This window comes from Apaloderma vittatum, unplaced genomic scaffold, assembly GCF_000703405.1.
Source record: "Apaloderma vittatum isolate BGI_N311 unplaced genomic scaffold, ASM70340v1 scaffold24314, whole genome shotgun sequence".
Classification (NCBI taxonomy): domain Eukaryota; kingdom Metazoa; phylum Chordata; class Aves; order Trogoniformes; family Trogonidae; genus Apaloderma; species Apaloderma vittatum.
In genome coordinates this window covers 1,507-16,074 of record NW_009712467.1, presented here as the reverse complement: position 1 = coordinate 16,074, position 14,568 = coordinate 1,507, and the positions used below count along the sequence as shown (strand labels likewise).

The following is a 14,568-nucleotide window of genomic DNA, read 5'->3' as shown; positions in this document are numbered from 1 at the left end:
TTGCAGCACCGAGCCAGGTAGGAGCAGAAATGTGGAAAAAAACAAAAACACTGAAAGCAATTTTAATGGCAAACTCCTAAAGAAGCAGGAAAAGTATTAGGAGTGTGCTGGGTCTGGCTGTGCTAGAGTCAACTTCTGCGTAGCAGCCCACACGCTGCTGTGTTTTGGATTTGTGACTAAAACAGCCGTGACAACACCAGTGTTCTGCCTGTTGCTGAGCAGCACTTGCACAGCATCAAGGCTCTCTCCTTTCGCCCCTTCTGCTTCCCCCACGCACAGGCCGGGAGGGGACACAGCCAGGACAGGTGACCTGAGCCGGCCAAAGGACCAGCGCGTGCCCTGCAGCGTCACGCTCGGATACCAGCTGGTCATTGTGTGGGAGGTGGGAAGCGATCGCTTTTGCATCCTTTGCATTTTTTCTTCTTCATCTTCTTTTCCTCACGAATTGAACTATCTTTATCTCAACCCACGGGTTTTCTCACTTTTACGCTTCCTGCTCTGCTGCAGGGAGCTGCTCCTGGGACAACCCACCACGAGAACCAAAGGTTCAGTCTGCACCCGGAGCTGCAGTCACACGTGGGGAAGGGTCCACAAAGGTCTGAAATTCTGCTTATTGCAGCATCCCGCAGAGAAAACATTTTTTCCATCTAAGCTAATAACTATACATGTTTATTATAGTCTATATGACTAATATAGTCCAAAGAGAAACTTCAGATAAAAAAAAATAATCAAAAAACAATCTGTAAAATATAATGGATAAAATTATCCAAGGATTAATATTACAAAATACCAGCAAAACAGCTGGTACGGCCTCTGAGAACACGGACCTCCTCAGAAAACCAGAATAACACCTGTTTCACTTACAAAAAGGTACCGCTATCAGTTAGCAAGTCCATCCGTGACACGCAAGCTCTTCAAACATCTTGTAGAAACAGAGCCGGGCCCTTCATAGTGCTACTGGTGGCCACTTTGCGGCTAGATCGTCATGCATAGCTTCGGGGATCCACTGACAATAGGCTGGGAGCAAAACTGCAGTAAAAGAGAGGAGTGGTTAGAGCCACGGGAGTCGGGGACTGGGGTGGTTTTGCTGGAAAGATCCTGTAGCATCACCCTGCTCACAGGCCGAGAGCAAGAACCAGCTTCCTGTCACCGGGACTGCGTTGGAGCTCGGACATCTGCATGCACATACACAATTATCAAGCATGGGAGAAGTCCTGTGAAAGCCATCACTGCCTCACTTCCCTGCTACTTCTAGTCTAATAGCCTGTTTTTTTTAAAAGCCCAAACCAAACATGGTAACTGTGTTTAGAAGTACAGAAAAAAAATACAAACAAATGTTGCTTCCCAAAGTGCAGGGAACTACAGTTCTTCACAAGAACCAAAACATAGATCATTACTGTTTCTGGTGAGAAAACAGCAGATATTTGCAGCTTGTCAAGTGAAATAGTCCATTTTTAAATTATAATTCAATGGCACTCAAGGTACCACAAAACCTGTCATGATATGCCTAATAACTAAGCAAGCACAACACTTACATTTAGGATTTTTCCTCCATGCAGCCAGTAAAGCATCACGATTATCACAATTTTCTCCAACCAGAGCCTGCAAGAGGGATTCTGTCCTGGCCTGAAGTCTAAATCAGTCAAAAATAAAATGATGCAACAGAAAGACGTTCATTAGCACAGTTTAACAAGGTGTTACAGCGTTCAACAATTCCATGAAAACTCATAGAAGACTCAGAGAGAGCTTATTTTGGTAACCAAGAGGGTACGCGGGGGGGATCACAAGGGAAGCGACAGCCGACAGCCCTTTGGAGGGTCAGTTCTACAAACGTACTCGAAACCACATGAAAAACATGGTGTGTCGGAAACACATTTGTGAAAAGAAATCAAGGCAGCAGATTTGGTCTAACCACAAAGGAAAGCAAGGGAAGTAGTAATGCTCATCTGACACCCTCTTACACGTGTGAGCAATTTATTGGCACGAAGCAGCCCGCAGAGGTCAGTGCGACCAGGGGGTTGTTGTGTGTTCTCCCGTTCTGCCCTTACAATCGCCTGGTTCTCCCGAGGCACAATTTTTTTCGTAAGAAAACTCATTTTCCTCTCTCTGCAGCTAGAGCCAAGATCACTATCTACAACACCCTTCCCAGAATTGAATTTTTTATTCATTTAAAAGGAAGTTACAAGTTTTCAGTGGAGACAACAAACAACTTACTTGGCCCATGTCTTCAGCATTATGAGGGGACTGGACAGCAGGTACCGGCTGTAAGAGCTCAACTTTTCAATGACCTGGAAGATTTGTTATAACAAGTATATAATAAACAATAAATTAATTGCGCTGTGGAGATAATCATCAATGAACTTGGACTACTACAGATTTCCATCCTGTATCCTCTGTACCCATGCCTGAAAAGGGCAGGCAGAAAAAGAAGCCGCAAGGCTCATCTGCAGAACCTGGGCTAAAAAAGTTATTGATAACACCGAGGAAGTAACACAGCTGGAACACACTCACCTTTCCTTCAAGCAGAAACCTGGCAAAGTATTTGTAGCGATCGATACCTTCTGGGTAATCAACTTCCACAGCAGGGAGCGGCCAGCTAACTCGGTCTGGAAAGGAAGATCACACCGAGTCTCTCAAACACTTGAAGAGGAGATGCGACACAACATTTCCAAGGGAGATGCGACACAAAGGTGCCAAGAGAAGCGGAGAAGACCCTGCCACCACCCAGCCAGCCTTGCTCCGTCACAGGGGAAGCAGATGGGCGCAAAATACCCACACCGGCGGGAAGGTGCTGGTATCGAAGTGCTGCAAAGCCCACTGAGCTACTCAAACCACCGTTAAGCTCTTTGAACAGTCCAGACCTTTCTGGTCTGCTGACAGCCTTGTTAAAAGCAGCGTTACAAGAACTAGAGAGCAGCTCTCACACCAAACTGCCAAGTGACGCTTTTCAAGACACTTACAAAAGACACTTGGTCTGTGACATCGCACACGGCCTGTTTCGGGGCAGTAGGACGGCGGAGGACTTTCCAGAGGCTTCCCGAAGTGGCAGTACGGTGGCAGGAGAGCAGGAATCCACTCGGGTTCGACTGCGGACACACCTTAGGAAGGGAAAACCCACGCCTGAGTGCAGGCTTGCTGCCAAGGACCGCCACTCGCTAGCGGTCCATGAGCACAGTGCGTGGTCAGGCGCTCATCTCCACAGATTTCCTTGCATCTCCTTTTTCAAGTTGGTTTTTTTTAACTTCTTCTGTTCAGAGTAGCAATAGGCAGCTACTGCTGACCGGGCTGGTGCAGAGCAGCTATTTCAGAAACTGAGCTCTGCTCCAGACAGTTGTGCTAGACAAAGAATAAACCAGGCCAATTTTTGCCCTGATCCAGATCTAGAAAATGTATGGATACAAATCCCAGGAGGCACAACCGCTCTACAAGGAGAGTGCTCAGTCACCGCAGCAAGGGAAACATTCTGCTATGGCATTTCTGAATTCCTCACCATACCTGCAATACAAGGACTGCAGCAGCCTCACCTTTCATATACAGTTTTGTGGTCTCAACAATTTCTTGATACACCACAAACTCTGGGAGCTGTTTGAAGAGGACTGAGCTTGGATGGATGAACACTGGGTCTTCCAGGAGAGCAGTCTTTAAGAAAGCACAGTAGATTGAAGCACAGTAAGATGAGTTACTAGCAATCTAATTTCACTGTCGTATCTAATTTCATTCTCTCAGATGTACATTTATGTGGTTTCCTTAAGTAACGGAGGTTTTTAATAACCCCATAATTTTCTGCTTCATCTTCTCTGGAGACATCAAGCACTTTTCAAGATGCACTAATGCTACTTCTTAGCTCTTCTATAAAGAATTCCTACATGAGGACTGGGAAATTGCAACACTGGAAACTTAAATTCTATGGAGAGAAGTTGTAGAAAGCCAGCCCATGCAGCCCTAAAGCTGCACCCAGCCAGGAGCCCAGGCTTTGCACACGAGTGATTTTCTGCCACACAGTGAAAGAGGAATTCAGTCAAATCAAGCTGTGTACCTTGTAGGCATTTTTCCACTTGTCATCCAGGAGATCTTCTGCCTGAACCCGTCGGGCAAGGTGATCCCCCAGGCCTGCCAGCACAATCTGTCTCAAGTAAGTTGCTTGAGCTTCTGTCGGGGGCTTCATCTTTGGATCGACATAAAGACCAGCATCACTGCAGAGCGAGTTCACTGCAGGGGGGAAAAAAGGTGAGTTAAGATTCAATAGGACAAAAAAAAAAGGTTGTAACAAACAGCCCGACTGGGGGAGGTCATGAACCAGTTGGGCTGTTTGGGTTCCTCCCAGAACCCATTTACCTGCTGTTGTCAGCTGTCCTCTCAGGCGCCTGATTTCCAGCATGGCTTTGTACCTGAGCCCATTTTCTTCACAGAACGTCCGAGTACACCCAGCGTATTCACAGGCCCCCACAGCTCCTGGAAGTGAGCAGGTGGATACAACAACTTAGCCCATCAGTTCATCTAATTAAACCAGCTGTGGGACAGTACTGCCATAGTCAACACGTGCACACCACGGCTCCCACTCGTGGTTAGCCTGGGACACTGGCAGGCTGCCCAGAGAACAGCCTGGAAAATACGCTGCCGGACTTTGTCCTACAGCATGAGGTTGTATAAAGCCGAAAGCTCAGGGTGACGAGGAGAAGAGAATGGAGTTACCGGTACAGGGAAATTGTTTTCTGCAATACCTAACATCACCATGAGGTCTCCGAGCTTTTGCATCGGGCCCTGCCCAGCCCAGATCCTTTGCATCTGTAGAAGTTTTGCTCTTTTACCCTTCAGTTTCGCTGTCTCTTCCTCACTTACTGCTGGCCTAGAAGAAACACAGAGCAGCATAAATGAGCATTGTGCTCGCAGGCAGAGGGGCCTCAACTGAAGAGAGGCCTCGGCCGTGACGAGGTGAAGCAGCCTGTGAACAGGCCAGCAGGCTAACTCACTCGCCTGTCAAACTCTTCAAACAGCTCCCGGACGGTGAGTGCGGACACGATGGTGATGGTGTACGGCAGGCAGTCGTGCTGCCTGCTTAATGCCAACATTTTTGCATAGCGGGGGGCAACAGGAAAAGTGGCCATTATTCTGCCCAAGGGAGTAATCGGGCAACTCAGCTTTGCTGCCAGCTGCTGCTTCAGCCTGGGGGAGAAAAAGAAAAGTCATGTAACCAAGTAACTTCTGCATCAGAAAAAAGTCCACACTTCTAGTTTTGGCAGCCCAATCAGTTTGATTGTGCTTTCTCAGAGTTTGTTTACGTGCTGGTCCCCAAAGGCTGAGGGAAAGATTCTTCTTCCTCCTGCAGCTCCCCCCGCCCCACACTCCTAGCACAGTCTTCCCCTGCCCAAACACATCCAAGGCAAACAAGTAACGGGTGAAACAGAGACTGCTAAAATAGCACAGGTCTCTGCACAAAGCAGAGTGCTGCCTTCAGAGCGGACCCGAGCAGAGAAGTTGTGGGGGACCACAGGCGTTACCTTCCCGTCATAGGGGGTTCCTTCAAGGCACCCAGGGCTATCAGCAACTCCTCAGCTGCTGCAAGTGCTTCTGCTGGAGGCGGTGTTGGGAACGGGAAGTTGATCACCTACAGACACCGAGAGAAAATGCCTCTCAGTACATCACTGACACGGCTCCCGCTGAAAAACAGAGTCTGACTGTGGTAAGAAGGCCTGGAAGGGAGTGAAAAGCCTCCCCTCTCGTTACATATACCAAAGAAAAACATTTAGGACACTTGCCAGGAGCGAGAGGAAAGGACATATAATGGGAGGAAATGCTTAGAACAAAAACATTAGGAAACAGGAATATCAGCATCACCCTGAGCTGCCACTGACCCCAGGCACCGCCTAGGGCAGGCAGCTTGGAGGTCCACCTACAAGTATTGCGCTTTCTGAAAGTGCTGAAGTATGTCCAAAACACACTCCCTCTTTGGACATGGTTTTTTTTCAATACTAAGAACGTAAGAAAGCTCTTTATTACCTGAATAAACATGTCTGTTAAGCCCTGGTGGAATTTAGAGCAGCTTCTGCAATTTGCAGAACCAAAATCCAAATCTCAGGATCCTAATATCTAACACAAGGCACAGCCTCAAGCAATGATGATAAAAGACATTTATGTTTGTTCCCAGCTTCTAGGGGCAACAACTTTACTGAGCACTGTAGTACAAAGCCAATTTACACCTTACCTTCTCTATATTTAATGCCTTCATTTGCAGAATCAGGTCTTCTACTGGTCGCTTTGTTATTTCTGGAGCAGAAAATTTCTCAAAGTCCATGAAGACTGCCGAAGAATATAACCTAGTGGACCAGAAGTGCTGCTTAGAGACTTAAAAGAAATCTTAACTCAAAAGATATGCATGAAAAATTGGCAAGGAATTTTAAAGAAGGCAGCCGTGAATACTATTTACAAAATATGTAATTATTTACACAGTCAGGACATGCTGTGTTATTCGCAAGAAGGTGACTTGGCTTGGGGCAGACTCCACGCTGATCTGGCCACCAAAACCAGGGTTTTCTGCAAGAGAAAAGCCCCTAAGAAGCCAAACTGTCAAACCAACATCACTTGTGACAGCTCAGTTTGGCTTCACCTCTCCATTTGGAACAAAGAGCAGACAAAACCAAATCATTTCAAGGAGCAATAGGTCCTTATGAAAGGGGGACCAGGATGAGAGAAGTGGTCAAATTCACACTGACACTGGTTGGGGCTTTTCGTTTCTCCTAACTCTCTCCATGGCAGGGAGCTGACCTGTAACAGTGCCCTGGTTCCGTCCGGCCAGCTCGACCTGCCCGCTGGTCAGCCGAAGCTTGAGATATCCAGGTGACTCTGAAAGATGAAACCCCAGTAATTTTGTCGTAGAAACGTTTCTTGACCTTTCCACAGTCAACGACATATTTGATGCCCGGGATGGTAAGCGATGTTTCAGCCACATTGGTGGCTACAACGCAGAGTCTCGTGCCAGGAGGAGGAGTCCTGAATACCTACAAGAAACAGATGGGCATGTGAAATTGGCTGCCAACAGCACAAAAAAACCCCAAGCGGTCAACTTGGATGGGCTGCAAGGCAATGACAGCACAGATGGCATCGCAGGTGAAACCCAAAGACTTAACTCTTTGTCTCCAGCTCTGGAGCTCTCCATCCAACTTGGTTAATCCCCCAGAAACATCCACAGGGGCTCCAGGCGGAGCAGACACCCTGTGTCAAGTTGCATTTAGACATACTGCTGCCACCTCCAAAGCCCAAGAGGGAATGCAAGAATTTGTACAAAATGCTTGTGGGCAGCGAGATCCTGACGTGCTCCGGGGCCATGACTAATTCTGACCTGCTGCAGGGCTCTCACTTTTCATCTCTTCCAACCTGATAAACTGTCACACTGGGGAGGTTCCAGCCCAAGCAAGTCCTGCTCCCCTCCCCTCCCCTTCCACCGTTCCAGTCTGCCCACTGATGGACGGTCCAAGACAGAAATTTTAACTCACCAAAGCACATGTGACTTTAGACAACAATCACATGTATCTACAAGGATCATTTATTCTTTGTAACAATAAATCCTTTACCTTTGCTTGTTTCTCTGGTGCTAGCAAAGAATAGAGCGGGAGCACATAGAGTGGAAGGGACGAATCAGATTTCTCATCTGTGAAGAAACAAACGAGTATAGTCAAATACACAATAAGTCAACCTCCAGGCTCAGTCCCAATAGTGTCTTCACAAACACTATTTCCTTTAAAACTAGTAAAGCATCTGGGAAAAAGCTGAAGCTGGAAGGTTTTAACAGCCTTTCCATGACACAGGTCTGCTCTGTTACCAGTCCAGTGAAGGACAATTAGCTGTCACACATTTCACAGGTGACAGGAGATGTGGAATTTTGTAAGTGCCAAACCTTCTTCTGAGTCTCCATCTCCTAAATCAAGGTCAATATCAGACCCTGCAATATCGTCATCAGTTTCAGCATCTCTGTCTTCATCTCCTTCATCCACTGGTACAACAGAGTAATTGTCCAGATCAATTCTGGGGAGTGCCTGAGAAAGACAGGAAAGACAACCATGAAGCATTAGGGTGGGGACACAAGCAGCACTTTTTATTGCTTTGAAAGCAAAGCTGAGCACTTAATCCAAACATTTCTTGACTTGAAAGAGACCATGAGATTGAGAGATTTCATTTGTATTTTAAGGCTGAGGTTAAGCATTTGGTAACCACGCGAGTCAAAAGGGAATAACCCAAGTAATTTAAACAGCGTTTTGTGCCAAACCAAGATTCTTCACTTGGAGAACAGTGGGAAAGGGTAAAATTTCTTTAGTTGAGGCCCCTTCAGCTACCAGGATCCAATGTCAGCAGACAGTGTATCTATAACATCAAGATCTCCTGCTAAGAAAGAGCACATAGGACTTGGGTGGAAGCCAAACACTACCCTTTGTCACAGCTGCATCAATCTCGATGTTCGGTAACAAATGGTGAGAGGAGGAGCAGCCCTGGAGCCAGCAAGTCTGGAACTCCTGACATTAAAGTTTTAACGGTCAGCACTCAGCTGAAATCGATCTCCTGCCCCTAATATCCAGGAACACATCTTAGCACTCAGCTGCTGATAACGCAGCCGTTATCAGCGCAGGCAGGATGACTGGATTTCTCCAGGGGACATGTGGAGGCTACAAGGCTTCACACAAGTCTAAAGCAGCCTGGTGAGAAACACAGCTATGCAGGGATACTGCTCTGCAGGGAGGTACCTGCTCCTTCCTGTCTTTTGGAGGAATTGTAGCCATCACACATTACCATAACTTTCCTCCGCTTCCTTGATTTCTTAAATTTTCTGATTTCTTCCACCGATTCTTCCTTGTCATCATCTCCTCCTACAAAAACAGCCAGTGGAATCCCTGTTAGCGGAGCATACTTTCCTCTCGGAAAGTCTGGTCATACTCCCATCTTTCTGAGGATTTGAAAAAGTGTCACGGGGTGAAAGCAGCAAATAGGTACACCAAAGGCAGAGGGGACAGGGATGACACAAGTTTCTAATTCCATTTCAGAACCATGCAGAGGACTGACAGCAGTGCACACAGTAACCATATGCCTTGAAGTTTAGGAGATGATTACCTGAACTATATTAGAATTTGATTTTATAAAACCATCTTGGTAAATTCCACTACCCTGAAAAAACAGTCACCAACAAGCAGCAGCGTCTCCACTTTAATTCAAAACCAACAGAGTAAGCAAAGCAACACAATGGATTCTGGGGAGCTGGAAGGGATAATACACAAAAACATTTCCCTCAAACTCAGAATAGCACAAACTTAACAATTAGTCATCAAAATCATCCCCAATGAGCACCTTCTGCAACTCTTTTTTCTGTTTTTTTTTTAAATATTAGCTGTTATTTTTTTAGATGCAAAGCAAGCTCCCTTCTCAGTGGGATAAATTCCAAGTTTAACAGTCCCTTATTACATAGCATTACCTGCCGTGTCGTTTTTTCGGAACGGAAAGGCTTTCCTTAGCCTTCTACAGAGAGAGTGAACTTCTGCCTGGCCTGTTAAAAACACCAAAATCCCACCTGCAAGAGAAGAAATCACTCTCATCCTCAGCATAGGTATCATGCCTTGGAAAACTTCAGATCTCATGCTTGATAAAAGACAGGTCAAATATACTGTGAAGTAACGAGGTACAGAGGGTTTGACTGCAACTGTCTTCTACTACTCCCTGGAGAAGCATGTTAATGTACCTCTGAGTCAACTGAAGAGTCATTTTCACAAGAAAAAACTTTCTAAGTAAAAGCACACAGTACATTACTGCAGTCTCATGTTAAAAAAAAAAAAAAGCAACCAAAACAAGAACCTCCCCCCTCAAAAAAGAACCCAAAAAAATTTAGACATGTTAGGTGTAAAGAATTTGAGAAGTTTTTGGCAGTCACCTTACCTGAGGGCAGCATTCGATGGATTTTACACACCTTCCTGAAGCACTCCCCACTGTAGTCATCTAGGGGGGTTTTCTTGTTAAAATGAACGGTTACAGGGAACTGCCTTGCATCTACCTAGAGAAAAAATAGTAAATAAGAGTTTGTTTGCTCTTCTAACTCCAGCACAATCATTTCTAGTTCTCCCATGAAAGCTGTAAAGTTCACCCTGTATTTCTGTCCAGCTCTGATTTTTGGTAACCTACAAAAACACTGGACCCACCAAAGTTATCAGTGTTGTCTACCCTGAACACCACAAAACCAAACTAGAAACCAAAAACTCAGGTTGAGGCTCTCTAGTTCTCCTGAACTGTAACTTAGTTTTTCAAGATTATCAGATTCTGCTGGGGCAGGTTCCTGATAAAAATGAAAAGAAAAACACCAGGTCCCCAAAAGAAACAATAGCCTAAGGAAAATAACTATTTTTAAATTGGTATCTGAAAGATTTCAGCACCAACTGGAAAGATTAGTGTGCCGCTAGGCTTTAAATGATTTTACAAAGGAAGCCTTCGCTGTATTTCAGCCACTGCATCTGACACAGGTCTCAGTGAGGACGACGATACCTGAATAACAGGAGGCAGAACAGAAAACAGCCTTTTGTTATCGGTGAAATCTTCAACACGAAGCGTAGCCGACATGACGATCAGCTTCAGCGGCAGCCCCTTCTGCAGAGACACAAACTGTCACTGTGCGGCAGGGAGGCTTCGCAGCACACAACCCCCGAGCTTTTAGCAGCGCTGGGGACAAGTTTCCGTCCCAAAGCACTCAAAATCTTAAGACGACAGAAGCACCGCATCAAGTGACAGAGGATACACACAGATTCAAATGCGGTGTGTCTCAAAATACACAGAAACCACGGCTGGAAACACTGCTGTCAGCACTGACCTGCCTCTAAATCCCATGTTCTCTCCCCATCTGAAAGTAAAACAAACCGAGGTGCCAAGGGCTGCCCTGCAGAGTCCATCAGCCTCCGGCACCGGTCAGGACCAAACATTCCACGATGTCGGTCCCGAAACATCTCCTCCTAAGTTAGGTGGCTTATTCCAGCGCAACAGGAAGCAGCTTGCTTTGTAACAGGCTGCTCATTGTAACGATTTACATGTGTCTCATGGCACCGTACGTCTGGATACTGCCCCAAAAGTAATCTGTTGGTACTGATATGTACTATTTCCCTTTTTTGTATGTTCTATGGTTCTTCCATCATATGGAAAGACAAAAATGCCATCTGAACACTATTTCATGGTTTCTGCCAATTTCCATCAACTTCCACGCCCTACAGCATCCCTCCTCCCACAGAACCTCTTCATGTCTAACATCTCCCTCCCCAGCACATCTGCATCTAACACAGAAACGCCCCTTCTCTCACCTTTTCACGAAGAGGCACGATGCGAGACAAGAGGCCTATCAAGATATCCGTGTACATACTCCTTTCATGAGCTTCATCAATAATAACAACCTTGTACTTTGAAAGCAGAAAGTCCTGAGAAGAGACATTGATTTATACAAAATATAAATATACAAAATACATACAAAGGATTGAGTTATACCAAATACTTTTCTTTTTATAACACTGACGACAGCAACTAACCTTCTGAATTTCTTTCAGCAACACACCATCTGTCATGAACTTGATCTGTGTTTCATCTGTAACATTGCCTTCGTATCGGATTTGATACGAAACCACTCTGTAAGGAAATACCAGGGTAGCCACAAGAAAAATCATGGGGATAAGCAGAAAATTCACGTTCAGACCAAGAAGTGGCCTTTAGCCCAGGTTAAGAGTAGATGCCAAAAGAAGATAAAACACAAAATGTCTGCTTGCCAGATCCCAGCATATGCAAAATCCCCTCAAGAAGTTCAGATATAGAGCAACACCACTTTGAATTATTTCCCTGTTATGGGATGCTTTCTCACATAGAGACAAACTAGGACCACTTCTCACACACCATCTCCCCAGTCACTGTTATAAGTGACGGAGCCCAGCATGCCTGGAGATGGCTGAACACCCACCTGTGATGGAAGGGGTGAAGGAATCCTTTGTTTTACTTTGCTGGTGGGTGTGGCTTTTGCTTTACCTATTAAACTGCCTTTAACTCACAAATTTTCTCACTCTCCCACTTTTCATCCCCATCCCACCAGCGGGGAGCAAGCAGGCTGTTAGCTGCTGGCTGGGGTTAAACCACAACAGACACACACAGAGCACCTCAGCGTTATCTTCCTAGCAAAGTCTCAGCTTTGTTTCTCCTCACCTGTGTGACAAGTTCATTTCCTTAGCGACTCGCTGGGACATGGACACTGCAGCCACACGCCGAGGCTCAGTGATCCCAATAGCACCGTCTGAACTAAAGGGGTGAAGGAAAGAAAAGAAGGGGTTGTTTGGCTGCTTGTTTTCGAGAGAAACACTTAGAAAGATGACAACAGGATTTATGCACAATGGTTCTAAATTAAATAGCACCACTCACACAGCACCACTTATAGACAGACAGGAAGCTTTGGGATTACCCTCCTACTAGATGTGTATTACTCTGAAGATGCTCCTATTACAGGAATTTTCTTCCCAAATGTAGCCTCTGTAATTCTAGCTGACTGAACTCCAGCCCCCTGGATATCCCTCTGGCAAATTTCAGAAGAAACTCAGGCTGGGGCGGCAGCAGCAGCAGAGCTGGATGCACCCTGATGCAGGTAGCAAGCAGCACCGTATGTGGTGCCCAAGCTTATAAATGCTACCAATGGGAGCAGACGAGCCACAGCTACTTTCAAACATGTCCCCACGTGTTGCCTGATCTAGTTGAGAGGCATCCCTGCCCATGACAGGGAGGTTGGATTAAATGATCTCTAAGGTCTCTTCCAGCCTGGACCATTCTATGTTCTTAAGAACTATGTACATTTTCTTGCAAAGGTCAAAACAAACTTCTGTAAGCAGAGGTTAAGTGATGCTAGATGGGCAGGCAATAAAGCCTGTGAAAAACAGACCAGTGGCTTTGAAGGAAATTTTTACCTCAGAGGTTTCAAAAGATTTGAGAGACCTTTGCACATCAGTCTTATTCCCTTCAGATTTTTTAAAAGCTCTTCCAACATGGCTACTGCCAACGTGCAGAAAAGAACAGGTTCTTTTCAGCCACATCAGGAAAAAAGAAACAAAATCACAAGCGACTGAGCTGAGCTTGATGTTTTCTAATTACATTTGCTGCATATAAAAGAAGACTCATACCTGGCATAGCCAGCTTCATAGAGAAACTGAGGGACTTGGGTGGTTTTACCGCTTCCTGTCTCTCCGCATATGATCACGATGGGATTCTCACCGATGGCTTCCATGATGACTTGCTCTTCAGCAAGAATCGGAAGCTTTAGTCTTGCCTCCTAAATAACATAAACCACACAGGTGAGTTGTACTGTTTTCTCTCTCACTTCCTTTTTCTTCTTCCCAGGATTGAAAACTGTTACTTTCCTTAGATTATAAAAGCCACAAAAAGGAATTCCACAAGCTTTATGGCTCAAAAAGCTCTAAACCAGCTAATTCACACCAGTATGTCCAAGAACTAGAGTAATCAGAATAGCTTCCCCGAAAAGCAGCTTTTAAGGCCTGCACTTTAATCTGTGGAACTTCAGAGTCCCTTGAGTTTGTTAATAGAGCATCTGAAGGAAAAAATTGTTTCACAACTCTCTCATCTGTTCACACACATGCTCCCATTTCTACAGAATGCCCAACCTACAGCAAATGGAATACAACTATCCAGCATAAGGGAGAGCTAAAAGTGACTTATTGAACAATAAAAGGCAATAATAAACTCTCTATTTAAAACCAGAGACAAATGCTTACATTACAAAGAAAAAGTAGTTTTCCTTCTGCTAGATTAGAGAAGCTCAAAGCTCAGACATGCAGGTGTACAACTCATCAGAAGGCCACACTGCTGCCACGCAGCACTGGCGAGAGACACGGGATAACGCTGTAGCGTCTGCGGTGACCTCATCTGACGGAAGATACCGTGATTTCCAGCCCCTCTGATAAGCACTTCACTGTTCATGGAGCCTCACCTGAATCTCAGGAGACCTGTCCACCGGAATGAAAACCGCCGGCTTGCAGGGTGGTTTGTTGGCGGCCGGCTGGCAAACTGGGGCACTGGGACCAGCCGGCTGCTGGTTAGCGGCTGCTGCCCGCACGCCTTCCTCTGGCTTTGCAGCAGTATTCAAATCGCCGCCTGAGGAGTTCTCAGTTTCTTGTTCCTGCTCTTCCTTCTCCTCCTCAGAGATACTGGGTTCTTCCTCAGGCTCCGATTCTGAACCTGAGCTGTGTCTCCTCTTGTTTGCACCACTGATGCTCCTGATCTTTTCAGGTACAGCAGTCCCGGGCTCGTGTATCACCCTAGAACAAAACATCGACATGTGAGCTATATTTTGGTCAAAAGAGAAAAAATCAAGCAAGTTTTCAACCACAGCAACCAACCAGAGCATGTTTTTTTCCAAGTAACATTTTACCTTTTAGTCTGATACATGCGCTCCCCAATACCCAGCTTGGAAGTAGTGTACAGAAGTTTCATTTCTGCCTCCGACGCCTGAACCTCATTCAGCTTGCTCAGCAACTCAGCTCGCTATTTGGGAAAAACAACCAAAATCAGTGT

At 45.8% G+C, this 14,568-nt stretch overlaps 1 protein-coding gene across 1 annotated transcript in view; it reads right to left on the bottom strand.

Moving 5' to 3' along the window:
- Nucleotides 1-946: 946 nt before the first annotated feature.
- Nucleotides 947-14,568, bottom strand: part of DHX37 (DEAH (Asp-Glu-Ala-His) box polypeptide 37) — a gene marked incomplete at its 5' end in the record, with an annotated part of 14,412 nt that continues 790 nt past the window's right edge. The window contains 25 exons of the mRNA XM_009868001.1: nucleotides 947-1,029; nucleotides 1,536-1,633; nucleotides 2,215-2,288; nucleotides 2,512-2,606; nucleotides 2,961-3,098; nucleotides 3,525-3,639; nucleotides 4,037-4,209; nucleotides 4,336-4,452; nucleotides 4,722-4,846; nucleotides 4,975-5,163; nucleotides 5,499-5,605; nucleotides 6,203-6,314; nucleotides 6,763-6,995; nucleotides 7,569-7,645; nucleotides 7,892-8,030; nucleotides 8,779-8,855; nucleotides 9,455-9,550; nucleotides 9,913-10,027; nucleotides 10,513-10,614; nucleotides 11,316-11,429; nucleotides 11,538-11,634; nucleotides 12,199-12,291; nucleotides 13,161-13,309; nucleotides 13,985-14,312; nucleotides 14,426-14,538. Of these exons, the coding sequence (XP_009866303.1) occupies nucleotides 947-1,029; nucleotides 1,536-1,633; nucleotides 2,215-2,288; nucleotides 2,512-2,606; nucleotides 2,961-3,098; nucleotides 3,525-3,639; nucleotides 4,037-4,209; nucleotides 4,336-4,452; nucleotides 4,722-4,846; nucleotides 4,975-5,163; nucleotides 5,499-5,605; nucleotides 6,203-6,314; nucleotides 6,763-6,995; nucleotides 7,569-7,645; nucleotides 7,892-8,030; nucleotides 8,779-8,855; nucleotides 9,455-9,550; nucleotides 9,913-10,027; nucleotides 10,513-10,614; nucleotides 11,316-11,429; nucleotides 11,538-11,634; nucleotides 12,199-12,291; nucleotides 13,161-13,309; nucleotides 13,985-14,312; nucleotides 14,426-14,538 (3,159 nt within the window). The remainder of the gene's footprint in view (nucleotides 1,030-1,535; nucleotides 1,634-2,214; nucleotides 2,289-2,511; nucleotides 2,607-2,960; nucleotides 3,099-3,524; nucleotides 3,640-4,036; nucleotides 4,210-4,335; nucleotides 4,453-4,721; nucleotides 4,847-4,974; nucleotides 5,164-5,498; nucleotides 5,606-6,202; nucleotides 6,315-6,762; nucleotides 6,996-7,568; nucleotides 7,646-7,891; nucleotides 8,031-8,778; nucleotides 8,856-9,454; nucleotides 9,551-9,912; nucleotides 10,028-10,512; nucleotides 10,615-11,315; nucleotides 11,430-11,537; nucleotides 11,635-12,198; nucleotides 12,292-13,160; nucleotides 13,310-13,984; nucleotides 14,313-14,425; nucleotides 14,539-14,568) is intronic.